Source organism: Rhinolophus sinicus, chromosome 15 (assembly GCF_057876585.1).
Source record: "Rhinolophus sinicus isolate RSI-liver-muscle chromosome 15, RSI-T2T, whole genome shotgun sequence".
NCBI classification, from domain to species: domain Eukaryota; kingdom Metazoa; phylum Chordata; class Mammalia; order Chiroptera; family Rhinolophidae; genus Rhinolophus; species Rhinolophus sinicus.
This window is the reverse complement of record NC_142515.1, coordinates 72,591,077-72,604,898: the sequence shown is the minus strand read 5'-3', so window position 1 is coordinate 72,604,898 and position 13,822 is coordinate 72,591,077. Positions and strand designations below refer to the sequence as shown.

Sequence of the window (13,822 nt, the reverse complement as noted above, 5' to 3'; positions counted from 1 at the left end):
GCAGGCAGGGCCTGAACGGATGTTTATAGAAGGAGGGGGCTGGGAGAGCAGAGAGAGGTACTGACAGAGATGGAGGCGCAGGGGCCCTGGGGGTAATAAGGAGGGGGGGGGGGAGGCTGTCAGGGGAGAGCAGGACCCACCCCTGCACTCGCAGCACCTGAGAAATGGAAAATTTGGGTGGAGGCTTTTACTTTGTGACCATCTGTCTGGAGTAAAGTGGGGGAGGTCTGACAGATTCTCAGTCCCAAAGGAACCCCCACCCATTACAGAGGGGGAGGGTCCAAGAAGATGGCAGGGAAGAGAGCCTTGGAGCTGGGTTTTGAGGGATGCATAGGAGTTTGTTGCCTCCTATGCCCTCCAAGAGCACCTGGCTTGGTGAAAGAGGCAGGGCTGGACACAGACCCTCACAGCCCTATGTGGCCAGGGGCTAGTCTGGGGCTCCCAACCTCACCCATATGCAGGGGCAGCTCACAATACTTCCTAAGTACTTCCAGGATACCAAGTGCCTGGTCTTGGCCAAACGGGTGGACTCCTGGCCTGGAAGCTTTGGGCCCCACATCAGGGGGCTGGAGGAGTGGGGTCAGGCAGGTGTGGACAGGCCGATGAAGAAAGCGGGTGGGGGGGATCTCTGACCACACAGCAGGCCTGCAGAGGGCAGCAGTCCTGGCTGGGCTGGTCGATAACATGAGGGCCCCTACCCCAGGAATGGCTCTGGATTCCTCCATCTTGGCACAAAAGGGGTTAACTAACAGAGGCCTCCGCCCCCTACCCTTTCATCTCCTTCCCTTCCAGGCCCTGTGTTTACAGAAGCTGCTGATGAGGGAGGGGCAGGCAGGGGCCCTGGACAAAGCAACAGTGTCTGGCCCCTGCAATGGCCCCTGAGTGGATCCTGCAGCCCCTGCTGACCCCACCCCTTTCTGCCTCTGAGCTCAGAGGCCACATGCCTGCTCCAGGCCTCAGTTTCCTTCCCTGAACAGCAGGATTATTATAATCCCTCCACGCCCAGGGAGCTGTCCAGGGATCACAGGAATGAGCCCCACCCTGTAGAGGGCATTCCTAGGACAGACCCCATGTCTACACCATGCGGCAGCTCCAAGCTGAAGGTGAGGCCTGTGAACAGGGACCCTCTGGCTGCCCCTCAACCTCTCTGACTCACCCTGAACTTCCTGAAACCCTCCAGTGTCTGGACCTCAGTTTCCCCACCAGATACTCATCCAGACCAGTCCCTGCTCCCCCTTATGTCACTGTTCTTAAGACCCAGACATTTCCCAGTGGGGCATAGTTGGCATCTGTCACACTCCAGACCAGGGGGAAACGAGGGGAAGGGCTGCAGAGGTGTCCCAGCTCGGTATACTGTTGGCACTCAGTAAATGTGGCCCAGCATGCAGTGTGTTTGGGGCACTGCCAATGGTGGGGACTGTTTCTGACCCATCTTACAGATGGGGTGGCTGAGGCCTCCGTGGGAGCAGGAGAGGGGCAGGGGCCTGAACCTCGCACCAGTGGGCACAGGACACCAGACCCTCAGCCACAAGAGCTAGAAGCCTGTGGGGGAGCTTCCGTCCTGTCACCCCAGCACCCACATGCCCACCTGGGTATCCAGTCCCACTCCCTAAACAGAGGCCAACACCATCCTGTTGTGGGGGATCCAGGGAGCCAGGACCCCATGGTACTGTGGGTCTCAGCAGCAAGGGACAGAGCTTGGACTGTCCATTCTGAGTGGGACCCCCCACAAGGACTCTCACAGCTCTGCTCCCAACCTCAGACATACAGCGCTGGGCTGTGCATCGTCCCCTCAGACACCCATGGCAGGATGGTGCCTCTTCTCAGACCCCACGTGGCAAGGCCACGTCTCCCCCTCTGACACCTCTCCAGCCATGGGGAAGTCATTGCCACTCTGACATACCTGCCCCCAGCTGTATCCGGCAGGGGCCCCTCCCATGTGCCCATTTCCCGCGACTTCTGGGCAGGCAGGCCTCACCTCGCTTCTGCATGAAGCTGAACAAGTCATCCAGGAACTCCTTCCTCTTGGGGTCTCCATCCAGTTCGTAGAGCTGTAAGGACAGGGAGGGGACCCATTAGTTAATGCCAGAGTGTGGGTGCAGGTGCCACATCACCATCACACAGAGGGCCAACCAAAGAGGCTGCTGGCAGGGACAGGTACCAGGGGTCCCAACCCCAGCCCCACCCCAGAGTCCAAGCATCTCCCGGAGGTCCTACCAAGCAATGAGCCTGCCCTCACTTTCAGATGAGGACAGAGACACCTGGATGAGTCTCGGGGGGAGGGGGGAGGGGAGAGCTTAAAGCAAGAGGTTTATCCTCCCACAGCTGTGGGACTCGAAATCCAAGATCAAGGTGTCCCAGAGCCGTGTTCCCTCCAAAGGCTCCAGGGGAGGGTCGTTCCTGCCTCTCCCAGCTTCTGGGGATTCCGGTGTCCTTGGCTTGTGGCTGTATCACCCTAGTGTCTGCCTCTGTTGTCACGTGGCCTGTCTACTGTGTCTGTGTCCAAATTCCCCTCGTGGCTTCCCTGTGTTGGTGTCCAAATTCCCCTCTGGATTTAGGGCGACCTCATCTCATCTCAATCTGTAACTAGTGACATCTGCAAAGACCCTATTTCCAAATAAGGTCCCATTCACAGGGATCTGGAGTTGGGTCTTGAAGTTATCATTTCGGGGCACACAATTCACCCCAGACAGACAGTGTCTGCCTAGGTCATCACCATCATGACGACAGTGGACACATCCTGGCCCCATCCAGCATGTCTGTTCCTGAGACATGGCCCCATGTTGCAGACGAGGAAACCAAGGCACCGAGGTAGGCAGACAGGTGACCAGAACCCTGAACTCTGGTCGAGTGGACTCTCAATCCGGACTTCGTCCTTGGCACTGGCTGCCTGGGTTCACCAGTCATCATGGGAGGGGCAAGGGCCTCCATCTGTGGTATGGGGCGCAGGGGGTGCCCCAACCCATTGACCATAAGCTCCCAGGTGCTGGCGGGTAGGGAAGTGGACAGATAATTAGAGAGCGAGGCTGGGGTAGCAGCAATTTGTCAAGAAGGGGCAGCGCAGACAGCAGGCTTCAAGTTAAGCTCCAGGGAATGCAGCCCCCCCCCCCCCCCCCCCCGCCGCTGCCTGCACACAGAGGGAATCAGGACTGTGGGAGGCCTTGAAACCACCAATTAACCTCAGCTGGGCTGAAATAATCCATTATTTGGGTCCAAGAACTCACCAACACCCAGAGGAGGCCATGTCACGGGGGGGGCAACTACCCCTCAGCCATCTTGCCCCTCTCTGGGCCTCAGTTTCCCCATCTGTGCAATGGAGACAAAGTGGGGCCTCTAGGGCCAGGGCTAGGGGAGCCAGGAGCCCAGACCTGGGTGGTCGAGGCCTTTGTCTCCTCCATCCTGCCTGGCCAGGCTAGCCGGCTGCATTCCTGCGCTGATTTATGGCATCCAGGGAGGCCTGTATTTCCCCCTGCCTGAGGCATGTGGGGCCTGCAGGTGGACCTTCCTGTGGGCCCACGTCCCTGCCGGCCTGCTCTCCCTGCCCACATGACACCCCATGTGTCCCCTCCCCACTCTCCTCCTCCCTGGCCCTCCCATCAGCAGGGATGTGTGGATTCACACATGTCTGGGCTCCTGTCCATCTGCCTAGTGTGACGTCAGGGATTTTGTCTGCTTTGTTGCCCATGTCTAGAAGGTAGCCGAGCATACAGCAGTTGTGTGATAAATGCTCCTGAAGTGAACCTTAATTTTCTCAGCTGCAATGTGGGCCGGGCTGGGCAGAGTGAGGTCACATAGACTGGGGGAATTGGCAGGTGCCTCAAAGTTTGCCCACTGGAGCCTCAGAATCGGACCTAATGTTAAAAAGGGTCTTTGCAGATGTCACTAGCCAAGATGAGGTCACACTGGAATAGGTGGGCCCTAATCCAATGATCGTCCTTGTAAGAAGAGGAAAGACAGACACAGAAGAGAAGCCAGGTGAAGAGACTGGGGTAATGCAGCCATCAGCCCAGGGACACAGGAGCTGGCAGAGGCAGGGAAGGACCCTTCCCTGCAGCGTTGGGAGGGAATGCAGCCCTGCAACCCCTGCATCTGGGACTCCTGGCACCAGAAGGTCAGAGGATGAATTCTGTAGTTTCAAGCTGCCCACTGTGTGGTCACTTGTCACAGCTGTCCCAGGAGACTCATTCAGGTGCCTGTGAAGCTCAGGCCCCCCCTAATGAGGGGGCAACATCCTCTTTGAGATCTTGACCCAGGTGGAGGGGGGTCCACCCAGCCTCACAAGACCTCCGTGCCCTTCCTGTGTTAGTTTTCCCATATTTCAAGGACAGTACAACAAACATAACAGCTTCACCTTTGGCACCTGGAACCAAAATGACCCCTATATTCCAGGTGGGGAAACTGAGGCTCAGGGTGGAGACCAGCTGCCTGGTGACCTCTTAGCAGAGGTGGCTGACTCAACAGGGGGCTGTTAACTCTCAGGCCAAATGGTGGGCAGACCCCCGTGGGGCTGGGGCATTGAAAGAGACCATAAAGGGGGTGTACGGTGGAAGAGGCAGCTTTAATGGCCGTTGCTGTGGGCAGCTGACAACAAAGCCAGGCAGTAAAGGCTGCCCCCAGCTTTATGGAGCTCTGGCCCCAAGTTCCGCACCCCTGTGGTGTGTCCGGCCCTGGCTGGGGCTGCCTGCCAGGCTCCAGGAATGAGGAAGCTTGGGACAGTGTCAACACTCCCCATGGCGGTGTCCAGGCCCCCCTTGTGGGCCAGTGAGCCCAACCACCTCTCTTCAAAAGGCTCTTGAGTCACACAGCTGGGCCACAACACATCCCATGCCACGCCCCAGCCTCGGTCCCACCTGGGTCCTCTAGCTGGAACCCTGCCTCTCTCAATGTGGACCAGGAGGTACTGAAATCAGCCACCTGCCATACCCAAGGCCACAAACCCGGGCTAGAGACTGGGCCAGCCCTCCGGAAACCCTCCCTGGGGCTGAGGGCTGAGATAAGGGCCCCAGTCTCTTATCCGCACCTGATTTCCCTGGGGCCAGGCACAGGGAGCTCTGAGGACAGTCTCATTCTGGCACCTGCAGTTCCCAAGAGCACACAGACCCTGCCAACCCCTCTCCGTCTCACCTCTCACTTGCCTGATGACTTGCAGCTTCTCAAACGTGCCAGGTGGTCCCACCTCCTGCCTTTGCCCTGGCAGTTCCCAGCTGGCTTCCACCTTCACCCAGATGTCTGTGCAGCAAGCCCCCGTCCTCCAGTATCACAACCCCAGACCCATGGGCAGCACACTCTGCCATCACTCGGAACACGATTACTGATAAGGGCTGTTTCCTTGCTTATCCCTCTATGCCCCCACCCTGGCCCTAGCATCACTCAAGCCACATGGATTCACAGCCTGGTCTGGTTCCCTGTCCATCTGCCCCAGCAAGTTCTGTTTTGTCCACCGTATCTAGAATCTGGCACCCAGCAGACCTCATTAAATTGACCTGGGTTCCTCAGTGCCACGTGGGGACAGTTCATTTATCCTTCCCCAAGTCCTTAGCCTGGGTTATGCTGGGCAAGCTGCGTCCAGCTGTCTGGCCCTGCTGGGTTTACTTCTTGTCTTGTGACCCCGTGCCCATCCTGCCCTCCCCAAGTCTCAGTTTGTTCAGCTGTGAAATGGGAACAAAACCACGAGGACACAGACATTACAGCCTTGGTTGGAGGCACCCACAGGGTGCTCCCTAAGTGCACAGCGGGGTCACCAGGACACGCTCACCCGTCCCACCTCTGCCTGCCATGGCTGCGGTGGGGCTCCTACCCGGTGATGGTGTGCATCCACGAATTACCAAGGCTGGGCGGACCATGTGTCCATCTCCCCCTCCCTAGCACACTCTGCCATCACTCGGAACATGATTACTGATAAGGGCTGTTTCCTTGCTTATCCCCTCTTCACAGAAGGGGAAATTGAGGCTCAGAGCGGTTGGGGCCGAGCCCCCCACCAGCAGCCAGAGGGGCATTTCATGGCAGTCTGAGGACCATGCCTGCCCTACAGTCTCCCATGGCTTCCAGGACCCCCACCACTCCCTGCCCTTACTTCCTTCTGCTGCAGCCCCTTGGGCATGGCTGAGCAAAACAAGCACCTCTCTCTTGCCTCAGCTACTTTGCAGTGGCTGTTCCCTCTCCTGGAATGCACTTCCCTAGATGTCTGCATAGTCCCTCCTTCCCACCCAAATGTCACCTTCTCAGGGACCCCCCCACCCCCCCCAGCCCCTTGTCAACCTATGAACTCTTTATCTGCTGTTTCTTTCTGAGCAATTTGCACAAAGGGCTCATGCCACATGTGGATTTTCAGGAGACATTCAATTACATTTGGCAGATGAATGAACAAAATGCCCCTCACTCTGGACACAGCCTGCAGATGTGCAGGGAGGGGGCGAAGGTGCTGGAAACCTGCTGACGGAATATACCCCCCAGGATGGGCCACTGTCAGCAACTAAGGAGGAAGCTGATAAAGCCAGGAAGGTTCAGGGCTCAGGAGGCGCGGGAGAAAGAGTGGGATAACCACCCCTACCCCAAAGGCATGGTGGGCAAGCAGGAAATTCTTGTTTGTGGCCAAACAGTGCCTGATGCTGGTTACACTGTTGACCAGGCCCAGATGACCCCTGAAGTTGAGGGGGTCCTTTGGAGCCAGGGAGCTCCTCCCTGGTGTGGGACCCCTCCCTAGCCTGCCAGCCTGGAAGACGGGAGGAAAGGCCACTGTGGCCACTAGCAAATCCACAAACTGACAAGTTGGGGGGCACTGCCAGGGCCCAGCTCACAGGAGACTGCATCCCCAGGCATTAGCGGGCATGGTGAAGAGCACATTGCCAGGAGCCCCTGCCTGGGCAACGGAGCACCAGTTTCCAGCCGCCAAGGGGCGGGGGTGGTGTCAAGCCTTGAGGGGCCCAGGCTGTAAAGAAACCGCCCCCAGGCCCCCAGAGAACCTTTGCCCCCTTAATGGTGTCTGCTCAGGCCCCCTCCCGCCACGCAGGTGGCTCCAAAGTCCACGGGGCCCCACCTCTGGACGAGGCCACTAGGCCAGCAGGGGAACCCCGGAAGTGAGGCCGCTGTCCTCAGAAGGCAGAGAGGGTCCAAAACAGGAAAAACAGAAACTGCCTAGTACCCAGAGTTTGGGGACTGGCGAGCCCTGAGCTACTGAGAAGGCAAACACGGATATGGCAGAGAGATGCTGAGAATAGGAAAAGCTTATTAAATAGGCATATTTTTGTACTGTCCAATACAGCTTATAGGAAACCAAAGTGGGTCTTTTCCCCCCGCCAAAAACAGGCTTAGGAATGCTCAGCTCGAGCAGGGACAGGCCTGACGGCAGCGGCCATGTGCCCAGTGGTTCCTTCTCAGGGATTCCTGGGCCGCTAAGGGTCAGAGGGGAAGGACAGATACCACTGCAGGGCGGGAACCAGCAGACCTGCTGGAACCCTGGTTGGCTCAGAGGGCGTCTGTGAGGGAGCAGGTCTTGTCAGTGAATGAGTGATGGAGCCTGCAAGCTAGTGTGGGTGAGGCCCAAGGGCTTCAGTCCTTAATCTCACCTACTTTCCCCAAATCTCTGAACAAAATATTTACGGAGATGAAATTCACATAACATAGAATACACCATTCTAAAGTAAACAATTCAGTGCCATTTAGTACATTCACTATGTTGTGCAACCACCACCTCTATCTAATTCCAGAACATTCCATCACCCCCTCCCCTCCCCTCCCCAGCCCCTGGCAACCACGAACCCACGTCCTGTCTGTGGACGTGCCTGTTCTACACATTTCCCATAAGTGGAATCACACACTGTGTGGCCTGTGTGGCCGGCTTCTCTCATGAGCACCGTGTGTTCAAGGTCCATCCACGTTGTGGCGAGTGTCACACCTCCCTCCTTTTCACGGCTGAGTGGCACTCCCGTGTGGGGATGGACCACGCTGCATGTATCTATCACCTACTGATGGACACTAAGGTTGTTTCTACCATTTGGCCGCTGCTACTCTTGTGCGTATAATCTCACCTATTCTAGCAACTTTTGGGTTGGGGACAAGAATTGAATCACTGTACCTCCTATAAACAAAGTGAAACTAGACTGAAACAAAGCAGAGAAGGCGGCTATCCCCCAGTTCCCATGAAACACCCAAGAGCAACCAGAACAGTAGATGATACTTCCTCCTTGCAGCCTCCCAGGGACGGAAGGTCCGAGGGGCTTTACATCAAAATGAGGCAGTGTCTCCTCTGCTCAAAAGCTGACTTTGGCTCCCTATTGCTCTCAGAAGAAAGCTCAAACTTCCAGCCTGCCAGGACCCTGCCGGCCAGCCCGTCTCCATTCCCATCGCTCACTCTGCTCTAGCCACACCAGCCTCCTCACTGCTCCACATTCCCAGTCCTGCCCCAGGGCCTTTCCACTTGCTGATCTTTCTACCCAGAGTCCCTGTCATCCAAACTTGACACAGACCCTGGTATACAGCAGGCACCCACTAATGAAGAAGGAAGGGGTAGTGAGAGCACACTTGAGCTCTCGCACCCTCAGCCTTGCCTTCTGATATCCCCCTCCTGACAGCTCCCCGCCTGCCCACTGATAAAACCCCTCCTCACACTATCAGGCGCTGGTGAGGCCCCTTGCCGCCTGCCCGAGATGACTCAGCACTCAGAGCCGTTGCTGGGGCCCCAGGTGGGCCAGGAGCAGCGTCCCTGGGGGCCTCCCAGCCTCCCCCATTCACAGAAATGCTCTCAGTTGCTGGAGGGAGGGGGTGGGTGGGGAGGCACCCCAGTCTCCCCACAGCCCTCCCAGCCCACTCTGGGCTTGGGGAAACTGAGCCAGGCAGAGGGTTCCCTGCATGCCTGGTGACCAAGTCTCATGCCAAGCACTTGATCAGTCCTTTTCCATATGCACAGGGTGGAGGACACCTCCCAGAGATGGCAAAGCTGAGCCTTGAGGCCAGGTCTCGCCCCTTCCCCACATAGATCCTAGATCAGGGACAAACAGACCGACAAATGGATAAATGAATGAAGTCAGAATGGGGCTCTGTGGGGTTGTGGGAGGAGGTCAGCGGGGGCAGAAGGACCCAGAACCGGGAACCCTCCCTGTCCGCGCCTGAGGCCTCAGTTTACTACTGATGAGAGTGAGGAGACAACGCCATGCGGAAACTGTTGCCACAGCTTCCCTCCCAGCTCCGAAGGCAGCAAGACCCTGGCCCTCAGAAGGCTGACCCCGGCAGGCAACCGGAGGTTTTGATTTGAAGGTTTTTGGTTTTTTTTCCCTGTCCCGGAAACTCCCAGGACACACAGCACAGAGGAGGTGCAGACCGAGTGAGAGCTGCCAACCCACAGGGTTTTGACCAGGACAGTCCATTCTGCAGCCATTATTAAGCACCCTCTGTATGTCAGGTCTGTGCTGGATGCTGGGGACACAGTGTGCCCAAGAGAGACCGAGACGCCCCTCGGGGCCCAGGCCAGCAGGGTAGATGGTGAGGGACTAGGAGGCCCACTGAAGCCGGGCACCACCCATGAAGGATGGGGAAGGGCAGGGTCACTCGCTGCCAGCACACAATAGGGGCTTAATGTCTGTGGAACCTTAGGCCCTTCCCAGGAGTCACCCTCCTATGCACCTGACTCTGGGGGCACCCCCACCAGCAGCCAGGCAGCCCTTTCGTTTCCCGTCAATGCTCCAGGCGAGGCCTCCTCCACGCAGATGTGGCAGGGGCCCCGCCAGGCGCACAGGAAATTGGGGAAGTGATTCTGGGCAGGGCAGAAACATCTGTCCGCTTGGACACCCCCATGCACCCCCCGATTGGCCATGTGTCCCCTCTCTGAAAAGACAGCACCCCCACCTATGACACAGATATTAATAAAAAGCTACAGAAACGAGTCAGAGAACTGTGTCTTTCTGGATTTCCAGATCGCGATGTTTGAAGGCCTCTCATGTGACCAGGGCCATCTGTAAAGCGAGTAGGGGTGTATATCTGGCCATTCAGGTGGGGACAAGGAACTCATGGGAAAGGGGGTGTGGAGGGAGATCGTTCTGGCACCAGGAGGAGCCACCTTGGTGGCAGGTCAAGGCTGGTTGCCCACTAGCCCCATGTCACAGTGGGGAAACCGAGGCCCACAGGGGACACGAGCAGGCCCGGCATTGAGGATGCACTCAGGAGAGGGATCAGCAGAGATACTTCTAGGAAGTGATGCAGAGGAGGGAGGAGGTGGTTGTCCCATGATATCATGCAAATGACATGCAAATCCAGGTGGCCTCACGTCCACCTGGGAGTCCCCCCCACACACACACACAGGTCTGGCTCTGAGCTGACCACTACCGTGTTTCCCTGAAAATAAGACCGAGTCTTACATTAACTTTTGCTCCAAAAGACACATTAGGGCTTATGTTCAGGGGATAGCATCCTGAAAAATCATACTAGGGCTTATTTTCCGGTTAGGTCTTATTTTCAGGGAAACATGGTATCAACGTGGGACCCTGTTTCATAGACAGGGAAGCAGAGGCTATGAGGAGACCACAGAGCTCAGCTGAAAGCCACACCGAGCGAGCCCCTTAGTACTTCTGGAATGACAGCAGGTGCACCAGCCTCATCAGCCCCACCAGGCACTCGGGGGCATCAGGAAAATGCTTCAGAGTCAGAAAGCCCCAAACTCAGCATCTCCTCCTTCTCCCCAGTGATTACTAATCATTTACGTTGCCCCGGGGGTGCTTCCTGCGGGGGTCCCAGGCCCCAACAAGTGCAGTATGATAGTCTCCTGATCCTGTCTGGCCACTGGCTCATGGTTGTCTCACGTCCAAGACCTGCACCCAGAGCCTGGCACCCAGGAATTGAAAACCCTGTCCCAAGTTTCCCTGCAGATGAGCCTGGAATGTGCTGGCAGGGACTTTCCTAGTGTTTAGAGCTTTTGGAAAGCTCTACCTGGCCAGGGAGTGAGGTCCCCATCACACCCAGCCCAGGTTCTCTGAACGGAAACATGGCCAGTGCCAGCAGCTTCAGGGAGCAGGATGCCAGAGGACAGATCACCACCTCTGCCCTGGCTGAGATGAGCAGGTCCCCCCCATCACTGGGGAGTGACAGATGGAGCAGAAAGGAAGGGGTTGCTTCCCACCTTCCATCCGGTCCGGTATCAAGAGGAAGGGGTCCCGGTGGGCTTGGCCCAGAGGCCCCACCAGAGCCTCTGCCAGACCCCAGGCCGAAGGCAGAACAATAGGAACCAACCCTTGGTGGCAGCCAGCAGCCTCAGGGTGCTACCCAATCCTATCTCCTGACTGCAGGGTGGAGGCGTGGGGGGGGCGGGGGGGCTTCAGGCATTCTTGCAGGGAACACTTAGCGGAGACAAGACGTCAACAGGGCAGCCCCAGCAGGCACACACTGGTGCCCACCAAGCCCTGCCCCTCCACCAGGCCACCTGGTAAATGGTAATGAACATTGACAATGAATTGCCAAGAGCCAGTGAGCTGCACCCCAGCTTGGCCAGGCTCTACCCTGCATGGTGATGGCAAAGAAATGAATAACCCAGACGTAACTTCAGGCCCCACTTCCCTTCCAAGAATTGGGCACCCATCAGTGAGTACATGTACTGGCTACAGGGGACAGAGAGGGGGGCAGGCAGGCCCAAGGCAGGGCAGGGAGTCATCGGGGGCAGGGCCGCCGCTAGAGTGGGCAGAGGGTGGCACTATGCCCATGCATGCCCATCCACGGGGCACTCACCAACTGTCATCCCTGGAAAAGTGGCAGTTGAGGAGGAATTATAAGGTGTGCGGGTGGGGAAGGGGCAGGGGAATGGGGGAGATAGAGATTCAGAGACGGAAAGTGACAGAGATGGGAGAGAGAGCAAAACCAGGAGGTTCCAGGAACAGACAGATGCACCCGGGTTCTAGTCCCCTGCCTGTCCCCTGGCCTTCCAGCTGCCATCAGAAGACCCTGCCCAGCCTGCGTCCCAGGGAAGAATTCATGGAGCTGGTCACAGAAGGGGGTTAAATGAAGAACAGAAGGAAGGGGTGGCTGGCCCCTGCATGGTCAGGAGCGGGGAGGCCCTCAGTGTTGGGGGTCAGGGGCCTGGCAGGGTGCCCCTCCTGGGTGGGGGACCTCACAAGCTCAGAAGATCCACATTATAGTGATGGGCTCAGGCCCCTACGTGGGGTGGGGGTTTGGGGCCACAGCCTAACAGGGCAGAGGCTGGAGTGGCCATGGGAACCCTCAGAGATCCCTCATGGGGCAGAAAGAGAATGTGAGTGCACCGGGGCCCACAGCCACTCCCGGTCACTGCAGCCTGGACAGAGATGCCAGACAACCTACCACGACACTAACAAGTCTCACACACCCTCAGACAATCCCACCTAGACAGAAACCCCAGACCCTCAGCCCCTCCCAGACGCAGCCACACGGCCCCCCACCCAAACCTCCACGTGGTCACGGACATATGTTGGCCGGCACACAGACCCTCCCACCCAACTGGATGACACCTCCCCACAGACCCACCCTAATGTGGTCTCCCAGTGCACACGTGGACACACCCATCCACCCAGACAGACACACAAATACAAATACATCCTTGCTCACTGGCTTGCAGATAATGGCCCCAGACAGCCCGCCCTTGGCCTCTGCACCCGCCCAGCCCCCTGGGCCCCACACCCCCACCACACTGCCAAAAGGACAGCAGTGACTTCCATCTGCTTTCTTCCCAGATGCATCCCTGATGCCTAGAATGGGGGCTGGTACACAGCAGGTGCTCCATACATGCTTGTGGAAGGACCTGGCTCAGACACATGTGCACACAGGTACACAGCCTGGCCTTCTGCCTGAACCTGGTCCCATAACCTCCTGGGCAGGACAGTCAGGGTCCCCTTGCCCCAAACCAATCCCCAAAGCAGAGTCGGTGGCCAGCGGGGATCGGGGTTGCCTACGTTGTGTGCCTGGTGGGCCCTGGGCTCCCTGAAAGTGCCCAGCATGGCCAACCCCCGAGTCAGGCACCCAAACCCTCTTCAGGTTTTGAACTATTTCCTGGGGCGGCCGGAACAAAGCACCAAACACAGATTCATTCTCATGGTTCTGGAGCCAGAAGTCCTAGATCATGGTGTTGCAGGGCCTCCCTCCCTCGTGAGGCCCCAGGGGAGGGTCCTTCCTGCCTCTCCCAGCTTCTGGGGGCTCCTGTGTCCCTGGGCTTGTGGCCACATCACCCTGATCTCTGCCTTTGTCTTCACATGGCCATCCCCCTGTGTGTCTGTGTGTGTCTCCTCTTCCTATAAGGACACCTGTCATTGGATTTGGGGCCGACTGTACTCCAGTGTGACCTCATCTTAATTAATGACATCTGCAAAGACCTTATTTCAACATAAGGTCCCCTTCTGAGGTTCCAGGTGGGCATGACTTTTGGAGAGCCATCGTTTACCCTCCTGACAGGTTTCTTCCTGGAATGTGGGTTTCTATCTATTGCTTTTCCATCGTCTGGGAGGACAGGAGTATGTCCCCGAGGCCACGGGGCCTCCAGGGGTGGTGGGCAGTACTGACTCTGAGCCCTGCCTACCGCCCACCCCTTGGCCCCACGAGACCCCCAGCAGCCCTGACTGCAGGGCAAGGCCTCGTTCAGAGCTGAAGCCTTCAATAGGCAGATTGGTTACCGTTTAACCCCATGACCTCCAATTGTCCTCTGGCCGCATGCAGCCAGGCAGGCAGAGAAGGGGCGGTCCACACCCCGCCCCTGCGCGTGCTCACCCACCAGCCGGCACCCCCAGCTGCTCCCCTGACCAGGCTTGGAATGCAACCTGGCATGGCAATGGCGTCCGTGATGGGGATACTGAGCAATCACAAAGGGCCAGGCAGA

General features: G+C 57.7%; 1 protein-coding gene across 6 annotated transcripts in view; it reads right to left on the bottom strand.

Annotated features, from left to right (window-relative positions):
• The window catches only part of ARID3A (AT-rich interaction domain 3A), a 36,240-nt gene that overhangs the window by 10,174 nt on the left and 12,244 nt on the right, over positions 1 to 13,822 (bottom strand). For all 6 annotated transcript variants that reach the window (XM_074337383.2, XM_074337385.2, XM_074337382.2 and 3 more), the window contains exon 4: positions 1,979 to 2,051. In XM_074337383.2, the coding sequence (XP_074193484.1) occupies positions 1,979 to 2,051 (73 nt within the window). The remainder of the gene's footprint in view (positions 1 to 1,978; positions 2,052 to 13,822) is intronic.